General features: G+C 46.5%; 2 protein-coding genes and 2 long non-coding RNA genes across 22 annotated transcripts; 1 reads left to right on the top strand and 3 right to left on the bottom strand.

Moving 5' to 3' along the window:
* Positions 1-38: 38 nt before the first annotated feature.
* Positions 39-15,936, bottom strand: LOC118378879 (aryl hydrocarbon receptor nuclear translocator-like). The gene is made up of 18 exons (XM_052492681.1): positions 15,654-15,936; positions 14,613-14,691; positions 14,374-14,424; positions 14,218-14,262; positions 13,390-13,603; positions 12,990-13,203; positions 11,327-11,429; positions 11,179-11,244; positions 9,686-9,771; positions 7,645-7,721; positions 7,422-7,556; positions 6,537-6,763; positions 4,360-4,482; positions 2,269-2,350; positions 1,919-2,112; positions 1,605-1,818; positions 372-546; positions 39-178 (listed from the first exon to the last, which is right to left on the bottom strand). Exons 1-18 carry the CDS (start codon positions 15,688-15,690, stop codon positions 39-41), a joined length of 2,262 nt encoding a protein of 753 aa, XP_052348641.1. The 5' UTR covers positions 15,691-15,936.
* Positions 2,357-3,929, top strand: LOC127915303 (uncharacterized). 3 transcript variants are annotated; one of them, XR_008090952.1, is made up of 3 exons: positions 2,357-2,863; positions 3,382-3,571; positions 3,830-3,929. It is a non-coding gene; the product is annotated as an uncharacterized LOC127915303 (long non-coding RNA). The 3 variants fall into 3 exon arrangements; XR_008090951.1 differs by lacking the exon at positions 3,830-3,929 and adding an exon at positions 3,665-3,777 and having other exon boundaries at positions 3,481-3,571; XR_008090950.1 differs by lacking the exon at positions 3,830-3,929 and adding an exon at positions 3,665-3,777.
* Positions 4,493-6,197, bottom strand: LOC127915302 (uncharacterized). Of its 13 annotated transcripts, none has more exons than XR_008090937.1 (4): positions 6,003-6,197; positions 5,613-5,920; positions 5,087-5,474; positions 4,493-4,912 (listed from the first exon to the last, which is right to left on the bottom strand). It is a non-coding gene; the product is annotated as an uncharacterized LOC127915302 (long non-coding RNA). The 13 variants fall into 13 exon arrangements; XR_008090942.1 differs by having other exon boundaries at positions 5,087-5,432; XR_008090944.1 differs by having other exon boundaries at positions 5,743-5,920.
* LOC127915301 (uncharacterized) lies at positions 11,454-12,968 on the bottom strand. Of its 5 annotated transcripts, none has more exons than XR_008090934.1 (5): positions 12,820-12,968; positions 12,286-12,393; positions 11,962-12,231; positions 11,748-11,909; positions 11,454-11,648 (listed from the first exon to the last, which is right to left on the bottom strand). XR_008090934.1 is itself a non-coding variant. In XM_052495194.1 (5 exons), exons 1-5 carry the CDS (start codon positions 12,916-12,918, stop codon positions 11,466-11,468), a joined length of 930 nt encoding a protein of 309 aa, XP_052351154.1. In that variant the 5' UTR covers positions 12,919-12,968; the 3' UTR covers positions 11,454-11,465. The 5 variants fall into 5 exon arrangements, 1 of the variants encoding a protein (XP_052351154.1); XR_008090936.1 differs by lacking the exon at positions 12,820-12,968 and adding an exon at positions 12,500-12,685 and having other exon boundaries at positions 11,962-12,015; positions 12,340-12,393; XM_052495194.1 differs by adding an exon at positions 12,606-12,659 and having other exon boundaries at positions 11,962-12,393.
* Positions 15,937-17,563: the final 1,627 nt, after the last annotated feature.

Here is a 17,563-nt window from a genome sequence, read left to right as displayed (position 1 = left end):
AGAGAAAGGCAGATTGATATAGGTAGAGGGAGAGAGACTTACAGGAAGATGTCAGGCTGGTTGTTCTGTGTGTGGGGGTGCTGCTCTGCCCTGTTCTGAGCTTGCTGCTGGCCCTGCCACTGGGGCCACACTGCCTCCGCTGCCCTGGAGGGGAACTGCGGCCCCGACCCCAAGCCATCTATCAGAGACAATGGGCGATTCAGTATCTAACTACACCAGCATACACAAACACATAAAAACACTGTACTGTAGTTGACACACACACACACACACACACACACACACACACACACACACACACACACACACACACACACACACACACACACACACACACACACACACACACACTCTCTCTCAGGGTCACGTACCGTATCCGTTGGTATTGAGGCTGGCGCGGGGGTTGATATTTGGGTAGTTAGCCCCCATGGTGGGGGTCGGAGCGGCAGTGGTGGGCATCGCCCCAAATGAGGAGGAAGAGCCCCCAACAAAACTCCCCATGGCAAACTGGGGAGACAGGGCCTTCCCTGCCTGGGGCACCACCTGCTGGGCGGGTGGTGAACAACACCATGTTATTATTCACACTTCATAAACGTACAAGGTTTCTGTTATACATTTACTGTTGAAACTGTCTGGGTGTGATACTCAAAACACAGACTACACAGGAATAAAAGATGAGGTCCTTTACAACGCTAAGATACAGAGATGCAAGAACCTCAGAGCACTCATCCCCATCACGCCAGCTACAGAAAGAACCTCAGAGCACTCATCCCCATCACGCCAGCTACAGAAAGAACCTCAGAGCACTCATCCCCATCACGCCAGCTACAGAAAGAACCTCAGAGCACTCATCCCCATCAGGCCAGCTACAGAAAGAACCTCAGAGCACTCATCCCCATCACGCCAGCTACAGAAAGAACCTCAGAGCACTCATCCCCATCACGCCAACTACAGAAAGAACCTCAGAGCACTCATCCCCATCACGCCAGCTACAGAAAGAACCTCAGAGCACTCATCCCCATCACGCCAACTACAGAAAGAACCTCAGAGCACTCATCCCCATCACGCCAGCTACAGAAAGAACCTCAGAGCACTCATCCCCATCACGCCAGCTACAGAAAGAACCTCAGAGCACTCATCCCCATCACGCCAACTACAGAAAGAACCTCAGAGCACTCATCCCCATCAGGCCAGCTACAGAAAGAACCTCAGAGCACTCATCCCCATCACGCCAACTACAGAAAGAACCTCAGAGCACTCATCCCCATCAGGCCAGCTACAGAAAGAACCTCAGAGCACTCATCCCCATCACGCCAACTACAGAAAGAACCTCAGAGCACTCATCCCCATCAGGCCAACTACAGATGTAGGATTTACATTTCATAACCCTGTTCAAGGAAAACTGTCCTGCAATGCAGCCAAAACTTGTATTGTATTTGAGTTTTAAAAAAAGCTTCTGACAATTGTAATTTCCACAAACAATTTATAATAATTATAATAGTCTTAAATTAAGATTCTAGATCTGTAGCACTTTGGGCAACAACAGAGGATCTAAACTTCAGGCTGAGTGGACAGCTTCTACCTGCAGCTGCCAGCTGTCTCACCTGGTTGTTGAAGGGGGGTCTAGCCCCTGCTGCTGGCCCCGGCCAGCTCACCGCTGCCCCTCCCTGTAGGGGGCTGCTGTTGGAGGGGGGTGCCCCGTTCTGACGGGACATCTGAGCCAGCACCTGGCCTGCGGAGTGGGATGGCTGCACCATCTGAGCCAGCACCTGGCCTGCGGAGTGGGATGGCTGCACCATCTGAGCCATCCCTACTGACCTGGAATTAGTTCATAACAACAGGAAATGACCATCTCTTATTCAGTATACATGGCCCTTAGATCCGTTTAAAACAGTACAACAGAGGCTAGTGGTCATACCTGCTGTATGTGTCGTTGGAGCGGTTGGCAGTGGTGTAGTTGTTGTCCTGAGGGTAGATGGGCACTCCGGGGGCAGAGGTGGAGGGCAGGAACTTGGCCTGGTCTGGGTTGGGGTACATGGAGGGGTGCATCTCTGCCTTGTCCCTGGTCTTACTGTGGTCAGTTCCAGCTGCGGTCACGGCCTGGACAGGCATCTGACATGGACAACGGTCAACAAGCGGTCAATAATTTATTGTCCATGTTACAGCGAACAATAGAACGATCACACATACAGTGAGATAACCCCACAACAAGCTCCCCTGTGGTTGAGGCCCCAGTTAGGTCTGTGTTTTAGTCAGTGCTAGTCTTACCTGTGGAAGTGTAACCTGTCCTGCCTCGTACAGACCATCTCTCCCTCCTCCCCCCAACTCTGCTTGCTGCTGCTGCAACTGTCTGGAAAGGGAGAGAGACAAAAGAGAGGGAGAAAAGAGGGGGTGGTAGAGAGTGGTAGAGGGAGAAAAGAGGGGGTGGTAGAGAGTGGTAGAGGGAGAAAAGAGGGGGTGGTAGAGAGTGGTAGAGGGAGAAAAGAGGGGGTGGTAGAGAGTGGTAGAGGGAGAAAAGAGGGAGTGGTAGAGAGTGGTAGAGGGAGAAAAGAGGGAGTGGTAGAGAGTGGTAGAGGGAGAAAAGAGGGAGTGGTAGAGAGTGGTAGAGGGAGAAAAGAGGGAGTGGTAGAGAGTGGTAGAGGGAGAAAAGAGGGGGTGGTAGAGAGTGGTAGAGGGAGAAAGAGGGAGTGGTAGAGAGTGGTAGAGGGAGAAAAGAGGGAGTGGTAGAGAGTGGTAGAGGGAGAAAAGAGGGAGTGGTAGAGAGTGGTAGAGGGAGAAAAGAGGGAGTGGTAGAGAGTGGTAGAGGGAGAAAAGAGGGAGTGGTAGAGAGTGGTAGAGGGAGAAAAGAGGGGGTGGTAGAGTGGTAGAGGGAGAAAAGAGGGAGTGGTAGAGAGTGGTAGAGGGAGAAAAGAGGGGGTGGTAGAGAGTGGTAGAGAGAAAAGAGGGAGTGGTAGAGAGTGGTAGAGGGAGAAAAGAGGGGTGGTAGAGAGTGGTAGAGGGAGAAAAGAGGGAGTGGTAGAGAGTGGTAGAGGGAGAAAAGAGGGAGTGGTAGAGAGTGGTAGAGGGAGAAAAGAGGGGTGGTAGAGAGTGGTAGAGGGAGAAAAGGGGGGTGGTAGAGAGTGGTAGAGGGAGAAAAGAGGGAGTGGTAGAGAGTGGTAGAGGGAGAAAAGAGGGGTGGTAGAGAGTGGTAGAGGGAGAAAAGAGGGAGTGGTAGAGAGTGGTAGAGGGAGAAAAGAGGGGGTGGTAGAGAGTGGTAGAGGGAGAAAAGAGGGGTGGTAGAGAGTGGTAGAGGGAGAAAAGAGGGGGTGGTAGAGAGTGGTAGAGGGAGAAAAGAGGGAGTGGTAGAGAGTGGTAGAGGGAGAAAAGAGGGGTGGTAGAGAGTGGTAGAGGGAGAAAAGAGGGAGTGGTAGAGAGTGGTAGAGGGAGAAAAGAGGGGGTGGTAGAGAGTGGTAGAGGGAGAAAAGAGGGGGTGGTAGAGAGTGGTAGAGGGAGAAAAGAGGGAGTGGTAGAGAGTGGTAGAGGGAGAAAAGAGGGGGTGGTAGAGAGTGGTAGAGGGAGAAAAGAGGGAGTGGTAGAGAGTGGTAGAGGGAGAAAAGAGGGGGTGGTAGAGAGTGGTAGAGGGAGAAAAGAGGGAGTGGTAGAGAGTGGTAGAGGGAGAAAAGAGGGAGTGGTAGAGAGTGGTAGAGGGAGAAAAGAGGGGGTGGTAGAGAGTGGTAGAGGGAGAAAAGAGGGGGTGGTAGAGAGTGGTAGAGGGAGAAAAGAGGGAGTGGTAGAGAGTGGTAGAGGGAGAAAAGAGGGAGTGGTAGAGAGTGGTAGAGGGAGAAAAGAGGGAGTGGTAGAGAGTGGTAGAGGGAGAAAAGAGGGGGTGGTAGAGAGTGGTAGAGGGAGAAAAGAGGGGGTGGTAGAGAGTGGTAGAGGGAGAAAAGAGGGGGTGGTAGAGAGTGGTAGAGGGAGAAAAGAGGGGGTGGTAGAGAGTGGTAGAGGGAGAAAAGTGGGAGTGGAAGAGAGAGAAAAAAAGTGTTAGCAGTGACAACAGAAAATATAATTTGTGTCAAGGCCCTCCACCGCTGCTTGGGAAACCAACAGCACCTGCCCCACCACCAGTCACTATGGTAACCAAGAAGAAAAGAGGAGAGGGGGTTCATTACCAACACCGTGGTCATGATGGATATCTTACTGCTGTTGAGGAGGGAGAGGGAGACGGGGAATCACCCAAAAACAGAAAGGCCTGGTCAAGTCAAGTAACAGAGAGAACAAGAGAATAAAGGGAACAAGAGAGAAATAGAGTTGTAGTCTCCAGTGACGCAGCAGCAGCAGCCCCAGCTGACCCATGCCAGAGGGGGGTTAAGTGGGTCTCACCTGGCAGCCACCTGCCCTGGGCTGTGGGATACAGGGGGGAAGTTAGGACTGCTCTCCCCCAGCGAGGGGGGCAAAGACACCCCTGAGGACGAGAGGGGGGTGAGGGTGTCCTGAGTCGAGGTTCTACTGGCCCACAACAAAAAGAAGGGGTGAGGAGGAAAGGAAGGGAGAGAAAGAAATGGAGAGGAGGTGAACATACTGACAAACACACATCCTGGAGGAGATGACATCACATTTCCTAAGGTGGCTCAATAGATTGTTTAGACAGAGTGCAGATGTTCAGCTGTTGACGTGGAATAGAGTTGTGGTGTCTATGTGTTGTAGGCGTCTCACACTCAGGTGACTTGCGTTGGTGCAGATAATACGTGTGTGTGTGTGTACCTACTTGGCGTTGGTGCAGATAATACGTGTGTGTGTGTGTACCTACTTGGCGTTGGTGCAGATAATACGTGTGTGTGTGTGTGTACCTACTTGGCGTTGGTGCAGATAATACGTGTGTGTGTGTGTACCTACTTGGCGTTGGTGCAGATAATACGTGTGTGTGTGTGTGTACCTACTTGGCGTTGGTGCAGATAATACGTGTGTGTGTGTGTGTGTACCTACTTGGCGTTGGTGCAGATAATACGTGTGTGTGTACCTACTTGGCGTTGGTGCAGATAATACGTGTGTGTGTGTGTACCTACTTGGCGTTGGTGCAGCTAATACGTGTGTGTGTGTGTGTGTGTACCTACTTGGCGTTGGTGCAGATAATACGTGTGTGTGTGTGTACCTACTTGGCGTTGGTGCAGATAATACGTGTGTGTGTGTGTGTACCTACTTGGCGTTGGTGCAGATAATACGTGTGTGTGTGTGTGTACCTACTTGGCGTTGGTGCAGATAATACGTGTGTGTGTGTGTACCTACTTGGCGTTGGTGCAGATAATACGTGTGTGTGTGTGTGTACCTACTTGGCGTTGGTGCAGATAATACGTGTGTGTGTGTGTACCTACTTGGCGTTGGTGCAGATAATACGTGTGTGTGTGTGTGTGTACCTACTTGGCGTTGGTGCAGATAATACGTGTGTGTGTGTGTACCTACTTGGCGTTGGTGCAGATAATACGTGTGTGTGTGTGTACCTACTTGGCGTTGGTGCAGCTAATACGTGTGTGTGTGTGTGTGTGTACCTACTTGGCGTTGGTGCAGATAATACGTGTGTGTGTGTGTACCTACTTGGCGTTGGTGCAGATAATACGTGTGTGTGTGTGTGTGTGTACCTACTTGGCGTTGGTGCAGATAATACGTGTGTGTGTGTGTGTACCTACTTGGCGTTGGTGCAGATAATACGTGTGTGTGTGTGTACCTACTTGGCGTTGGTGCAGATAATACGTGTGTGTGTGTGTGTACCTACTTGGCGTTGGTGCAGATAATACGTGTGTGTGTGTGTGTACCTACTTGGCGTTGGTGCAGATAATACGTGTGTGTGTGTGTGTGTACCTACTTGGCGTTGGTGCAGATAATACGTGTGTGTGTGTGTGTACCTACTTGGCGTTGGTGCAGATAATACGTGTGTGTGTGTGTGTACCTACTTGGCGTTGGTGCAGATAATACGTGTGTGTGTGTACCTACTTGGCGTTGGTGCAGATAATACGTGTGTGTGTGTGTACCTACTTGGCGTTGGTGCAGCTAATACGTGTGTGTGTGTGTGTGTGTACCTACTTGGCGTTGGTGCAGATAATACGTGTGTGCGGGTTGGTACTTGAAGTTTGAGTTGGTGCAGATGTGTGTGTACGTGTGTTTGTGTGTGTGTACCTACTTGGCGTTGGTGCAGGTGATGTGTGTACCTACTCTAAATCTTAAAAGGGGGGTGAGAAGGATTACTTATCCTATCCTAGGTATTCTTTAAGGATTACTTATCCTATCCTAGGTATTCTTTAAGGAATACCTAGGATAGGATAAGTAATCCCTCTCACCCCCCCCCTTTTAAGATTTAGATGCACTATTGTAAAGTGACTGTTCCACTGGATGTCATAAGGTGAATGCACCAATTTATAAGTCGCTCTGGATAAGAGCGTCTGCTAAATGACTTAAATGTAAATGTAAATGTACTTGGCGTTGGTGCAGGTGTGTGTGTACGTGTGTATGTACCTACTTGGCGTTGGTGCAGATGATGTGTGTCTGTGTGTGTATACAGCACCTACTTGACGTTGGCGTTGGTACAGATGATGTACTCTATCTCCTCAGAGAAGGGGTTCTGGAAGGTGAAGGAGCTGGTCCTGATCCAGAGCCAGTCTCTGGTCTTGGACAGGAAGCGGAACATGACGGACAGCACCTGACCCTTCAGCTTGACCACCTGCTGGAAGCTGTCTCTCAGCAGACCCTGGTCCTCAGGGTGGGCCAGCTCCAATATGTTCTTACCCAGCAGTTCCTGGGGAACACACACACAACACAGAAAAAGTTAGATCAAGCTTACAGCTGTGTCACACAGTTTAAACACATACTGTATCCTGGTACACAGTTTAAACACATACTGTATCCTGATACACAGTTTAAACACATACTGTATCCTGATACACAGTTTAAACACATACTGTATCCTGGTACACAGTTTAAACACATACTGTATCCTGATACACAGTTTAAACACATACTGTATCCTGATACACAGTTTAAACACATACTGTATCCTGGTACACAGTTTAAACACATACTGTATCCTGATACACAGTTTAAACACATACTGTATCCTGATACACAGTTTAAACACATACTGTATCCTGATACACAGTTTAAACACATACTGTATCCTGATACACAGTTTAAACACATACTGTATCCTGATACACAGTTTAAACACATACTGTATCCTGATACACAGTTTAAACACATACTGTATCCTGATACACAGTTTAAACACATACAGTATCCTGATACACAGTTTAAACACATACTGTATCCTGGTACACAGTTTAAACACATACTGTATCCTGATACACAGTTTAAACACATACTGTATCCTGATACACTATGAAATGCGATGCTGGGTGTTTGTCCTACTCTAGCCCCAGGCTGTGAGTGAGGCCTACCTGAGGCTGGTAGCCCACTGTGGCCATGCAGCGGTGGTCTACGAAGGTAAAGAGGCCCTGGCAGTTGTGACGAGAGATGAACTCCACCGGAACGCTGATGCTGTTTATGTCTGTGTCGCTCGGGCAAGAGGTCACCTAGACAACAAGGGGGGAACAAGTGTCTGCAAGATGGTGGTTTTCATGAGCCCATCCAAACATTGGACATTAAGTTGTCCCATCTTACCTGAAGTCTACCGATGGCGACTAGACAGTAGCGACTCCCCTGAATATTGTCTGCTTCCTCATCTGTTAGATTCACCCCTGAAATGCGAGCAGGCAAACACGACTCAGTATGCAGCAGTAGTGTATACATTGGATATATGCCGGTACAGGGACAAAGTGGAGTCGCAATTCAACAGCTCAGACACCAGACGGATGTGGCAGGGTCTACAGGAAATCACGGACTACAAAAAGACAACAAGCCTCGTCACGGACACCAACATCTTGCTTCCAGACAAACTAAACACCTTCTTTGCCCGCTATGAAGATAATACAGTGCCACCGTCACGGCCGACGTGAGTAAAACACTTAAATGTGTTAACTCTTGGATGGCTGATGGCCCAGATGGCATCCCCAGCCGCGTCCTCAGAGCATGCACAGACAGGCTGGTGTGTTTACGGACATATTCAATCGCTCCCTATCTCAGTCTGATGTCCCCGTTTCAAGATGGCCACCATTGTTCCTGTACCCAAGAAGGCAAAGATAACTGAACTAACTGACTACCGCCCCATAGCACTCACTTCAGTCATCATGAAGTGCTTTGAGAGACTAGTCAAGGATCATATCACCTCCACCTTACCGGCCACCCTAGACCCATACCCCCCCAACAGGTCCTCAGGCGATTCAAGCCTTCACACTGCCACAAGAGGAATACCTATGTAAGAATGCTGTTCATTGACTACAGCTCAGCATTCAACACCATAGTACCCTCCAAGCACAAAATTAAGCTTGAGGCCCTGGGTCTCAACTAGAGGTCGACCGATTAATCGGAATGGCCGATTAAATAGGGCCGATTCAAGTTTTCATAGCAATCGGTAATCAGTATTTTTGGACACAGATTGGCCGATTATTTTTTTTACACCTTTATTTAACTAGGAAGTCTGACTAGCAAGTAAGTTAAGAACACATTCTTATTTTCAATGACGGCCTAGGAACGGTGGGTTAACTGCCTTGTTCAGGGGCAGAACGACATATTTTTACCTTGTCAACTCGGAGATTCGTTTTTGCAACCTTCGGGTTACTAGTCCAACGCTCTAACCACCTGCCTTACATTGCACTCCACGAGGAGACTGCGTGGCAGGCTGACTACCTGTTACGAGAGTGCAGCAAGGAGCCAAGGTAAGGTGCTAGCTAACATTAAACGTATCTTACAAAAAACAATCTTAACATAATCACGAGTTAACTACACATGGTTGATGATATTACTAGTTTATCTAGAGTGTCCTGCGTTGCATTTAATCGATGCGGTGCCTGTTAATTTATCATTGAATCACAGCCTACTTCTCCAAACGGGTGATGATTTAACAAGCGCATTTGCGAAAAAAGCACTGTCGTTGCACCAATGTACCATAAACATCAATGCCTTTCTTTAATATCAATACACTGCCTGCCCTCCACGACACCTACAGCACCCGATGTCACAGGAAGGCCAAAAAGATCATCAAGGACAACAACCACCCGAACCACTGCATGGTCACACTGCTACCATCCAGAAGGCGAGGTCAGTACAGGTGCATCAAAGCTGGGACCGAGAGACTGAAAAACATCTTCTGTCTCAAGGCCATCAGACTGCTAAACAGCCATCACTAACTCAGAGAGGTTGCTGCCTACATTGAGACCCAATCACCGGACAATTTAATAAATGGATCACTAGCCACTTTAAACAAGGCCACTTTAAATAATGTCACTTCAATAATGCTTACATATCTTACATTACTCATATCATATGTATATACTGTATTTTATACCATCTATTGCATCCTGCCTATGCCGCACGGCCATCGCTCATCCATATAATTATATGTACATATTCTCATTCACCCCTTTATATTTGTGTGTATTAGATAGTTGTTGGGGAATTGTTAGATTACATGTTAGATATTGCTGCTGTCGGAACTAGAAGCACAAGCATTTCGCTACACTCGCATTAACATCTGCTAACCATGTGTATGTGACCAATAACATTTGATTTGATATAAGAGCTATGCCATAGGTTAGTTAGTTACCTGTGGGGGGCCAGGACTTGATGTATCCAGTGCAGTGGACCACCACATACTGAGGCTCTCCATCCTTGGGTGGGCCCAGACCATTCCTACAGGGGAGAACACTACCAGTCAAGGCATAGTTCACTGAAACTGAAATATGACATTTACAAAAGTATTCAGACCCTTTACTCAGTTGTTGAAGCCCCTTTGGCAGCGATTAGACGCTACAAGCTTGGCACACCTGTATGTGGGGAGTTTCTCCCATTCTTCTCTGCAGATCCTCTCAAACCCCGTCAGGTTGGATGGGGAGCGTCGCTGACCAGTTCTTTTCATGTTTCTCCAAAGATGTTAGATCGGGTCCAAGTCCGGGCTCTGGCTGGGCCACTCAAGGACATTCAGAAACTTGTCCCGAAGCCACTCCTGCATTGTCTTGGCTGTGTGCTTAAGAGTCATCGTCCTGTTGGAAGGTGAACCTTCGCCGCAGTCTGAGCTCTCAGGAGCAGGTTTTCATCAAGGATCTCTCTGTACTTTGCGCTGTTCATCTTTCCCTCGATACTGACTAGTCTCGTAGTCCCTGCCGTTGAAAAACATCCCCACAGCATGATGCTGCCTCCACCATGCTTCACCGTAGGGATGGTGCCAGGTTTCCTCCAGGCGTGACGCTTGGCATTCAGGCCATAGTTCAATCTTGGTTTCATCAGAACAATCTTGTTTCTCATGGTCTGAGAGTCATTTAAATGCCTTTTGGCAAACTCCAAGCGGGCTGCCATGAGCCTTATACTGAGGAGTGGCTTCTGTCTAGCCACTCTACCATAAAGGACTGATTAGTGGAGTGCTGCAGAGATGGTTGTCCTTCTGGAAGGTTCTCCCATCTCCACAGAGGAGCTGTCAGTGTTCTTGGTCACCTCCCTGACCAAGGCTCTTCTCCCCCGATTACTCAGTTTGGCCGGGTGGCCAGCTCTAGGAAGAATCTTGGTGCTCTTGTGGAACTTCAATGCTGCAGAAATATTTTGGGACCTTTCCCCAGATCTGTCTCTAGTACCTCTAGACAATCCTGTCTCTGAGCTCAATAGACAATTCCTTCAACAACGTGGCTTGAATTTTGCTCTGACATGCACTGTCAACTGTGGGACCTTTTATAGACAGGTGTGTGCCTTTCCAAATCATGTCCAATCAACTGAATTTACCACAGGTGGACTCCAATCAAGTTGTAGAATCATCTCAAGGATGGTCAATGGAAACAGGATGAACCTGAGATCAATTCCGAGTCTCATAGCAAAGGGTCTGAATACTTATGTAAAGGTATTTGTTTTTTATTTTAATAAATGTGCAAAAATGTATAAAAGCCTGTTTTCGATTTGTCATAATGGTATTGTGTGTAGATTGATGAGGAAAATGTATATTTAATACATTTTAAAACAAGGATGTAACATAACAAAATGTGGAAAAAGTCAAGGGGTCTGAATACTTTCCGAATGCACTTTTTACAGTAAAATATACAAGAACGATCTCACCTGTTCCTGCTCCGCAGGAAATTCAATCTGTTCATAGACATGGGCTCCACTGGACACGAACCACATCTACAAACACACACATTTCAGAATACACACGCCCAACACAGGTGCATACAGCCATATACACATGCAAGCTCATCACACACACCTCATCCTACATATGAAGGATCGTCTGGCTCCCATACACATCCTGACGGAGGACTGCTGTCCCTCCTTCTTAACTGTTCCTGTCTTCAGGTCTAACATCCTCCCTGAGAAAGAGAGAGAAGGGTCGTTACCCACAGTCATTAGTGTTGTGTGTGTCTCCTACCTGTATTATAACTCTGCAGTAGAGAGCTGCTCCTGTAGTTCATCTGTACCACCTGTATTATAACTCTCTGCAGTAGAGAGCTGCTCCTGTAGTTCATCTGTACCACCTGTATTATAACTCTCTGCAGTAGAGAGCTGCTCCTGTAGTTCATCTGTACCACCTGTATTATAACTCTCTGCAGTAGAGAGCTGCTCCTGTAGTTCATCTGTACCACAACTCTCTGCAGAACAGAGCTGCTCCTGTAGTTCATCTGTACCACCTGTATTATAACTCTCTGCAGTAGAGAGCTGCTCCTGTAGTTCATCTGTACCACCTGTATTATAACTCTCTGCAGTAGAGAGCTGCTCCTGTAGTTCATCTGTACCACCTGTATTATAACTCTCTGCAGTAGAGAGCTGCTCCTGTAGTTCATCTGTACCACCTGTATTATAACTCTGCAGTAGAGAGCTGCTCCTGTAGTTAATCTGTACCACCTGTATTATAACTCTCTGCAGTAGAGAGCTGCTCCTGTAGTTCATCTGTACCACCTGTATTATAACTCTCTGCAGAACAGAGCTGATCCTGTAGTTCATCTGTACCACCTGTATTCTAACTCTCTGCAGTAGAGAGCTGCCCCTGTAGTTCATCTGTACCACCTGTTTTATAACTCTCTGCAGTACAGAGCTGCTCCTGTAGTTCATCTGTACCACCTGTATTATAACTCTCTGCAGTACAGAGCTGCTCCTGTAGTTCATCTGTACCACCTGTTTTATAACTCTCTGCAGTACAGAGCTGCTCCTGTAGTTCATCTGTACCACCTGTATTATAACTCTCTGCAGTACAGAGCTGCTCCTGTAGTTCATCTGTACCACCTGTATTATAACTCTCTGCAGTAGAGAGCTGCTCCTGTAGTTCATCTGTACCACCTGTATTATAACGCTCTGCAGTACAGAGCTGCTCCTGTAGTTCATCTGTACCACCTGTATTATAACTCTCTGCAGTAGAGCTGCTCCTGTAGTTCATCTGTACCACCTGTATTATAACTCTCTGCAGTAGAGAGCTGCTCCTGTAGTTCATCTGTACCACCTGTATTATAACTCTCTGCAGTAGAGCTGCTCCTGTAGTTCATCTGTACCACCTGTATTATAACTCTCTGCAGTAGAGAGCTGCTCCTGTAGTTCATCTGTACCACCTGTATTATAACGCTCTGCAGTACAGAGCTGCTCCTGTAGTTCATCTGTACCACCTGTATTATAACTCTCTGCAGTAGAGAGCTGCCCCTGTAGTTCATCTGTACCACCTGTATTATAACTCTGCAGAACAGAGCTGCTCCTGTAGTTCATCTGTACCACCTGTATTATAACTCTCTGCAGTACAGAGCTGCTCCTGTAGTTCATCTGTACCACCTGTATTATAACTCTCTGCAGTAGAGAGCTGCCCCTGTAGTTCATCTGTACCACCTGTATTATAACTCTGCAGAACAGAGCTGCTCCTGTAGTTCATCTGTACCACCTGTGTGTACCTGTATTGTTACTCTCTGCAGTAGAGAGCTGCTCTCGTAGTTTGTCTCCGTCTTCCGGGTGGAGCTGGTCGTAGAGTGAGGAGCCTAGCCAGTCGGACTGTGATTGGTTAAGAACAGGGGTCAGGGAGTCTGACACGTAGACGACCCGCCCACTCTCACACGACACCACAAACAGGAAGCCATCAGCAGCTTCCAGGATCAGGTGCTTCAGCTCCTACAAAGAGAGGGATGGGGAGAGAGAGGAAAGGAGAGGTAGAGGAGAGAGAGAACAATGGAGGGAGAGATGACATGGAAGATACTCTCAGCTATTATTGTGCAACAAACACACATGATAACATTTTCCCCTTTTCATCTCTCAGCCCCCTCTCCTCCTTTTCCTTCCTCCCTCTCTTTCTCTAACCTGGTCGGTGAGGAAGGATGGTTTGTATGTCCCGTCTGCTGCAGTGTTGCCGCTCCCTCTCAGAGACTTCATGTGGGACACGGCCATGCGCAGGATGGTCAGCTTATCTGGTTTCCGTGCCAACGCGCTGCAGGTGGGAACCATGTCCGACAGCTCTGTGATGTAAGCAGTCATCTTGTTCCTCCGCCGCCGCTCAATCTCACTGTGGTTCTCCCTGGAGCGAGGGAATGAGGGAGGAGAGGAAGAGAGGAGAGTAGGAGGAGGGACAGGGATGGTGTAGAGATGGGAAGAAATAGGAAGGGCAGAGAGTAAGAGGTAGAGGAGGGATGGGGTGGGGTGGAGAGAAAGAGGGAGGGATATAAATGGGAAGAGGTGGGCAGGTAGGTGGACAACATGGAGTAGAGTTTAGTGTTGGTGTAACCAAATGATATTTTCAGATTAGGATGAGATAGATGGAACAAGCATGGATTGATAAATATAACAAGGAGTGAATGATCCATCAATACGACAGATAAATGTAGAGATCGAGATAGAGAGAACCTGGTCTTTCAAAGCGAGATGGAGTGATAGAGGAGAGGAAGTGCTGAAAGAAAAAGACTTCAGAGATCCTGAGAGGGAGAAGCAGAGGGGGAAGGAGGGAGAGAAAGGGGTTGTGCTCAGAAGAAAGGGATTGATAGGAGTGAACAGGTGTCCCTGAGCTCAGGGGTTAGTAGTAGTGACAAGAATCACAGCGGTGTGATAGGGAATCTGGTGTCTCGGGATGTGTGCATGCAGAATATCTGTATTATACACACGCACAAAAACGCACCAACAACCTCCTTATTCTACCTGGCAAATCGCTCTTTGTCTCCTCCTCCTCCATCGTCATCACACCTGGTCAAAGACAGAGAAGATCTGACATCAAAACAACCAACACAGTACAGTCAGATCAGATAGAGAGATGAGAGAGAACAAGAAAGAGCGAGAGACAGGTGTCAGTCCTACCTGAAGAGCTTGCTTCCATCATCATCATCATCATCATCATCGAAGTCTGGCCTGTGAGGAAGTAGACAGAATCCATGTTTGTAAAGTTAACACACAAGAATGGATCAACAACTTATCGGTGCGATTCTGATTCTGCATCTATGGACAACTTCTACCCTGTGCTGTCATAGCTATAGACTGCCTGTTAAAGTTGTGACATAGTGATTGACTGATTCATTGGCATTGTATACTATACTCACGCAGCTCGTCTCTTATTGGACCCTTTTGGCACAACAGCACTGCTGCTTGCCTGGGCCTCACCGGAGTCGTCTGGTATGCCTGCCACACACACACACACACACACACACACACACACACACACAGATAAATTACGCAAGGTAACGTTACACGATGCTACAAGTGTATCCACTTCAGTAACACAACTGTGTGTTTAATTTATTTAGCCATAAACGTATCTACCGGGACATATGTTGCTCCAGACAGCCATGTAGTAACACACCTGAGTCAACTAACGTTAATCAACCAATCGTAAGAATTGATTAGACGAATAAAATGAAAGTGTGTGAATGCTGGATTGAACCATGCAGCTCTCCAAGCCAGAGCGTGTGACCACTGCAGTTGTGAGTATAGCGAGCTAGCTATTGCCTCTGGTAATGAAACTGGCTATGCGTTAACTTACCTAGCCACAAAGCTAGCTCGCTAACAAATACTGTAGCTACAACTAACTCGCTAGCTATGCTAAACCAAGCAGAATAAGCTAACTGTCAGCTGGCCAAAAAAGCTAATCATTCATTAAAAATAACACTGTTTTGATGAAATATTGACACAAACTAGCTTGCTAGTTAATAGCTAACTTATCTGAGCATAACCTACGCAAGTCGGTCACCTAGCAAGCGAGCTAAAAATGATAACTAGCTAAGCTAACATGGCGAGTTGGCAACATTAACCTTAGGTCATGCCAGCTAAATGTAAGACAAGCTATTTGCCAAGGTTGGTAGCTAACTTGCTAACTACGATGTTGCAAGACAGAAACGTCAATAGCTAGCTAAGTAGTTAGCTAGTTAAATTATTCAATTCAAAGTAAAATATTCAGTTAGCTTGCTTTCGCTGGCCAGTTAGCTTAGCCCCAGCTGAGCTATCTATCTCTCTAATGCTGTCATCAGACGCAATCTGGAGAAAGTGACAGATTCGGTCAAAGGGCCACGGATCGCCAATTTTCCATCTGCATTATCACCTGTAACATTTGAACTTATTCCCACAAGTTTAAAACTTTACTGTACCTGGGTTAGAAGAGTCCATGTCCGGGTTGAATAACATAAACAAACCCAAATTATAGTAAACTGCGTAAATTTCCTCAGTCCACAATCCTCTCAGATTTACGGATTTTAACTATATCAGCAAATAAAGAGGCGACGTCATGACTCGTGTTTCTTCATCATCAGCCAGTTGGGGAAATTACAAAATAAGAACGAAAGTATCTATTTTCCTGTTTTCGCTGTTTAGAAACCTTCTAGATCCAAGATGGCGTTCACGGCTAATATCAATAACTGTATAGGCTCTAGCTATGTAACACTTTTCTTCAATCATTAGCGGGATACAAGTGACATCCAATAGGAGGGCAACCCCAATGTTTGACCACTTACGCAGAATCACAGGCCAGAACCATCTGTATAATATTTGATTTGAGTCAAAGCAAGATCTTAACCTTTAAGATTATTTGAGTGATGTGTTATACTCACATTATAATGTAATAAACCTACTACCCCTATTTCAGAAACGTATTGTATGTGTGTACACTAAAATAAGTGCACAATATACAATCCCTGTGTTTATAGAAGGCCTCAGTACCTAAACCAAGACATAGGAAACCTATAGATACTCTCCCCTTATCCATCAGTGAGGAGAACTTCATAATTTGAGTGTGTAAAACAAACATTGGAGTAGACAGGTTTGGCGTAGTGATTCATGATCGTTGTTTTTATTATTAATGATAATACTTCAGCATCATAATACACACAAAATAACACTGTAATTACGTGACTGTTGTTTTTCCAAAGCGACGGGGGAAGAGAGGAAGATTGGTCAAGGTTAGTACAAATGAACGAGGGTTGGAATGGGGATGTGAAAGGCTGTGAGGGGAGGATCTCAGAATGAGGGAGGAGATGGATGAGTAGAAGGAGTGGGGAACAATAAGAAGCTAAAGAAAGAGGGAGAAAGGATTAATGAGGATGAGAGGAGCTGAAGAAGGTAGAAAGGTGAGAGGGTAGGCTATCCCATACATTACAGATAAGGCACTTAAAATACAACAACAATTAATACAACACTTCCATTGTTCCATGTATCATATTTTTGCTTACTGAGCAATTGAGTTGCTAAAATCCAAAAACAAGAAAAATCCTAACTTTTCTGAAACAATGATGTCAAACATGAAACATGACTGTAAACCTGTTTCTCAAAGGAATCATACCTCAAATCACTCTAGAATAACAGAAAAACACATACCACACACACGGGATAATCTAATCCAGGGCAGTATGGCCTAAAAAATCTGCCCTAAATAAAGCCTAAATTACAATGGCCCTTTCCAGTCTCCTGAAAAGAAATGTCCTGTTCTGACCAACCAATCCAGGCCCCCGATGAATATCCATCATGATGCATGATATCATCAGTGTGGGTCAGGATTCTACTGGATCATTGTGCCCAGAAACAGATTGGACTGGACCAAACCAGACTGGCATTCAACTCTGCAAACATTTGCAGAAAACTGTAGTCCTTACAAGGTCATTGTTGGAGAAAGAGTACACAATCAAGTGTTTTCAATAGAATAGAACAGTTCGCTCCTGTTGTCTCCTGTTGTCTCCTGTTGTCAAACATTCTTGGTGAATTGGATTGTTGGTGGGCGCTCAGAGTTGGGAGCTTCATAATCGTTAGCGGAGTTGAATGCATCTCTAGTCGATGACATGCGTCATACCACACTGGAATGAAACCACAACTGGTCCATACTGGTCTAACAGTTAAAATATTGCTGTTGTTTTTTGCCTTTACATTTACAATGGCAATTTTTGTTTTGCAAAAACTATTGAAATATACTGAAAATAAAGTTCTGCCTGTGTAAAACTGTTTGATAACAAGTATTTTCCTCTCCAATGTCAACGGAGAGTGTCTACAGACAGAGCGTTACCACTGGCAC

The sequence above is a fragment of the Oncorhynchus keta genome, chromosome 34 (assembly GCF_023373465.1).
Source record: "Oncorhynchus keta strain PuntledgeMale-10-30-2019 chromosome 34, Oket_V2, whole genome shotgun sequence".
In the NCBI taxonomy this organism is placed as follows: Eukaryota; Metazoa; Chordata; class Actinopteri; order Salmoniformes; family Salmonidae; genus Oncorhynchus; species Oncorhynchus keta.
The sequence above is the reverse complement of the archived record's forward strand: the minus strand, read 5'-3'. Positions and strand labels throughout refer to the sequence as shown.

Bases quoted from the DNA above. Each gene is read 5' to 3' on its own strand.
- LOC127915301 (XM_052495194.1), bottom strand. From the start codon at position 12,918: ATGAACTACAGGGGCAGCTCTCTACTGCAGAGAGTTATAATACAGGTG. The intron at 12,660-12,819 runs GTGGTACAGATG...GTTATAATACAG, and splicing joins TGCAGAGAGTTATAATACAG to GTGGTACAGATGAACTACAG. The intron at 11,649-11,747 runs GTGGTACAGATG...GTTATAATACAG, and splicing joins TGCAGAGAGTTATAATACAG to GTGGTACAGATGAACTACAG.
- LOC118378879 (XM_052492681.1), bottom strand. From the start codon at position 15,690: ATGTTATTCAACCCGGACATGGACTCTTCTAACCCAG. The intron at 14,263-14,373 runs GTAGGACTGACA...GTCTTTGACCAG, and splicing joins GATGGAAGCAAGCTCTTCAG to GTGTGATGACGATGGAGGAG. The intron at 4,483-6,536 runs GTAGGTGCTGTA...GTGGGCCAGTAG, and splicing joins TGTACCAACGCCAACGTCAA to AACCTCGACTCAGGACACCC.